Below are 3,803 nucleotides of genomic sequence, written 5' to 3'. Positions count from 1 at the left end.
TGGTTCCATTGGACAGCAATTCCCCCCACCACCTTTGACCTGTCCCGCAACTGGGAATCTGTGAGGAGAGTTAAAAGGGTGGTCCCCTGAGAGGTTTGGGTGATGGATTCATTGTCGTGCCTGTTGAGTTGGAGGTTGAATACCATATACCGTGTCGTAGGTCCTCAGTCAAAACAGGAGCCCTCTTAAGTGCTTTCTAGAGCGATTCAGGCCTCATGGGAAAGTTGTCATATACCAGTCCTCACGCCCCCTTAGGGGTCTCCTACGCCCCTTTCGGATACTCGGACCTTCGGAGTCAGGTGTATATACACTTCCGTACTCTGTTCTCCTAAGGACTAGGAGAGCAACATTATTAACAGTAGAGAGGGGCTATGTCTGCCATACCCACCTGCTTTCCATTCTGCTTTGACTTCTTTGCAACCGGGATAGCAGCATCATCTTCACTCCTTCGTTTACTTGCAGACAAGCCAGTGTTTCGTTTTTTAACCATGACTGTCTGGAGTCAACACATAATATTGAGAGTTTTGTGGTGATTGATTGTTAAGGACCATGTCGAGGGGCCTCCTAACTCGTCCACACAGGGCGCGGGAGCGCAGACGCGTGAACGAGCAGAGCACATGGGATTGGCTTCAGCTTTGATGCTGCACCCTTCTAGCCCTGCGGTGTCCTGATTTTGGAGAGAGCAAGGTGAGAGGCGGGCTCCGCGGAGGAGCCCGCAGCGAAGACTGAGAAGGCAAGATGACCAGATAGGAACTAAGATTCAGAGTAGAGAATACATGTCTACTAATGCTACTATAAATACTAACTAACACATGTATGTAGTGAGGCTAGTATGTAAGTACACATGTACATGAAACATGTAACAGATGAATCCCAGTGCTGCGCACCATGCATAGGCCGCAAGGGCGGAGCCTGAGGGGCTCCGAGGGTCCGAGTATCCAAAAAGGGGCGTAGAGGGGGACCCCTAAGGGGGCGTGAGGACTGGTATATGACATTGATCAAGAACAAAGATAAGCAACCCTTAGAACCAGCCTCCTTCCTGATATAGAGGTTGGTCCACAGCCTAATGCGGGAATACCGATTAGGCCACAGGATGAAGTCCAATTCCTCCAAATACGAACAAAGAGACATGAGATCATGATCTCTCCTGGTGCGCTTGGTAGACCTTTCTGGTGAAAATCTACGCTGACGCAATGACGATCTTAGATGATAAACATCTACCAGCAGTTCTGCATGATCCAACTCAAAACTTTCTCGCGGCATCCATCCTCCCCTCAACCTCAACCATTCTTCCCACTCCATCCCACCCCATCACCCCCCAGGCCATAATATTTCCACCCCCATGGTTGACAGTTCCTTCAACCTTCTAATCCTGCAAAGGTGCCCCCTTCTGTTTCTGTACCCATTTCCTACCATCTGACCCAAATCTGTTGATTTTAGTTTTATCTGACCATGACACCCTCTTGAAGTCCTCCACTGTCCAATTCCTATACTTCAAAGCCCAAGCAAGACATGTTTTGTGGTGTTTGACTGATAGGAAGGGTTTTTTCTTCTTTACCACAGCCTTCATATTGTTCTTCTTAAGGATATTGCACACAGTTTGCGTGGAGACAGGGTTACTGAGAACTTTGTTCAAGTTTTTGGTGACCTGAACAGCATTCTCAGCTTTTCCAGAGTTGATTTGGCTGATGATTGCCCTCTCATCAGCCATAGTGAGCTTCTTAGGACGTCCACCCACCAGGTTTTCCTTGTTAGGGATTACCTGGCGAGCTACCCTAGAGACAGTAGCTGCACTACAACCCAACTTGAGAGCAATCTTGGCCTGAGAATGGCTGGTATTAAGAAGGGCAGAGGTGATATCGGTGCGAAGGGAGTTGGGAATGGACTTCATTGTTGTAGGGAAGATGAACAACTGACAGAGCTTATATATAGTGCTGGTTGTGCCTGGATGAGTAATAGATGACATCATATGTGTCATCCTGATGATACTGAGACTTTATGATGAGTAATAGCCAGGAACAAGGCATTCAGGAACCACACTCAAAAAACCCTTTCAATGCATCCCTTGATTAGAAATTCTGTAGAATATTCTAGACTTATCCGATTGACTTGAATCAAGATTTGTCATTTAGCTGAGAAGGGGCACTACAAACGCTACACTGACCCTGAGCTACCATTTTCAATAGTTCCCCCGTTATTTAGTGTTTTGTGCAAAAGTGACCAACATAGAAAGGGTTTTTTGAGTCACTGTAGGAATCTGAAGCGGAATAGACATGGTAGTGTACTGGGGTCATGCCGAAGTTCCTCGATGCAAGCACCACTCTCTGTATTGAATACATATACCTTGCCGTGGAGACTCCCACAGATGACAAACTCGTCATTATCTCCAGCGAATGTACCTTGCTTGATCTTGTGTCGGATCGTTTTCTCCGGGATCGTGAAAGTTCGCATGAACGTGTTTTCAGGAAAGGCATAAAGGTCGAAGTTATTGGTTGATAGGTTGTTGACCAGCAGCTTGGTGGAGTCCCGAGAGAGTGTCGCATAACCACTAAAAGTGATCAGTGAGGGTAAGTAAGGCAAATGTTGACCAAACATACACTGCCCCCAAGAGCTTCTTGCGCCACTGTACGATTCCTGTTGCTGCACTCAAACAAACCCTGTGGGAATCATAAATGATCAAGTCGAAGAGTTTTGAGGAGCACTTACATTTCGCCAGTCTGCAATAAGAAAGCAGCAACCTTGTCATCGCCAAAGCAACTGAGATCCTTTGGCATTGAGTTTAAAGAAGGTGTCTGCCAGAGGAGCTGAGCGGTACCTAGAAAGAGTTAGTGATTACAACTCATCGTCATAAGATACTCACTGGAGCTTGTGAGCGTGTACACCTTGACAAGACCAAACTGACTCACAGCGATCAGCCACTGGTGTTGTCTATCGTAAATCATGCTTTCGACAAGGTGATCAAAAGCAAAGGCCGCAGTGGTGGTAAGTGCAGTGGTAGATATCATACCCTGACGATATCAGTGGGGATAAGTAGCGACCCACAATCTCAAAGGCGCCTCACCGTCTCCTTCAAAAATGGAACCATGCTAATAGCTCCTCGAGCAGAACTGATACATAAAGCTAGAGTGCTTGCTCCGTGTGCAGGTGGGGGGAGATAGGCCCAGATAAGGGAGGTGATCTGACCCCATTTCTCCTGGGGGTGTCGGATCGTTTGAATGCATACCACGGAGGCCTTGAAGGTATCCCAGACTCTGACACATTCATCGTTACCTAGTGTGGCTCGTAATCAGTAAATAGTACTGCGAGAAATAAGGCAAAGCGATGACTTACTCCCAGTAATCAGAAACTGGCCCCCCTCAGAGAAGAGCAAAGCATGTGTTGGGCTCTTACACGCCTTGAGCTCCTTGAGCGGCTGAGCGTGAGACATCTTCAATTATATCCACACATAAATGATTGAACGTCAAACATACATTGCATCCAAATACATGCATGGTGTTGAGCGTTGAGGTGAGAACATGACACTGACCCACGGGTTAAGGATGGACTCTAGTTGGAGTCCAGTCAGAGTTCTGGACTCAGATGAGAGTCAAGTCCGAGTCAGGTCAGAGTCAGGTCAGAGTTGACATGTTTCACAGGCCAAAACCATCTGGAGTGGAATGGACTCTATATAGACTCTACCTGGAGTTTCAGAGTTGATCCAGACTCAGACTGTACTCAAGTTGGACTCCATCCAAATCCAGGTTCACTCTGATAGGTTTAAGCTACCAGAGTTACTCAGAGTGGAGCTAGAGTGGAGCTGGAGT

At 47.2% G+C, this 3,803-nt stretch overlaps 2 protein-coding genes across 2 annotated transcripts in view; both read right to left on the bottom strand.

The window, feature by feature from the left end:
• Window positions 1–490, bottom strand: part of PC9H_008853 (uncharacterized protein) — a gene marked incomplete at both ends in the record, with an annotated part of 1,219 nt that extends 729 nt beyond the window's left edge. The window contains 2 exons of the mRNA XM_036778360.1: window positions 288–335; window positions 389–490. Coding sequence (XP_036629788.1) covers window positions 288–335; window positions 389–490 — 150 coding nt within the window. The remainder of the gene's footprint in view (window positions 1–287; window positions 336–388) is intronic.
• Window positions 491–2,244: 1,754 nt separating this feature from the next.
• On the bottom strand, window positions 2,245–3,491 carry PC9H_008852 (uncharacterized protein; the record flags this gene model as incomplete). Its single annotated transcript, XM_036778359.1, has 7 exons — window positions 2,245–2,548; window positions 2,598–2,657; window positions 2,707–2,815; window positions 2,861–2,918; window positions 3,224–3,270; window positions 3,331–3,412; window positions 3,471–3,491. The coding sequence occupies 7 exons, from the start codon at window positions 3,489–3,491 to the stop codon at window positions 2,245–2,247; spliced, it is 681 nt and encodes a 226-aa protein (XP_036629787.1).
• Between the last annotated feature and the right edge of the window lie 312 nt (window positions 3,492–3,803).

This window comes from Pleurotus ostreatus, assembly GCF_014466165.1.
Source record: "Pleurotus ostreatus strain PC9 chromosome Unknown scaffold_6, whole genome shotgun sequence".
Lineage (NCBI taxonomy): Eukaryota > Fungi > Basidiomycota > Agaricomycetes > Agaricales > Pleurotaceae > Pleurotus > Pleurotus ostreatus.
This window is presented reverse-complemented; position numbering and strand designations above follow the sequence as displayed.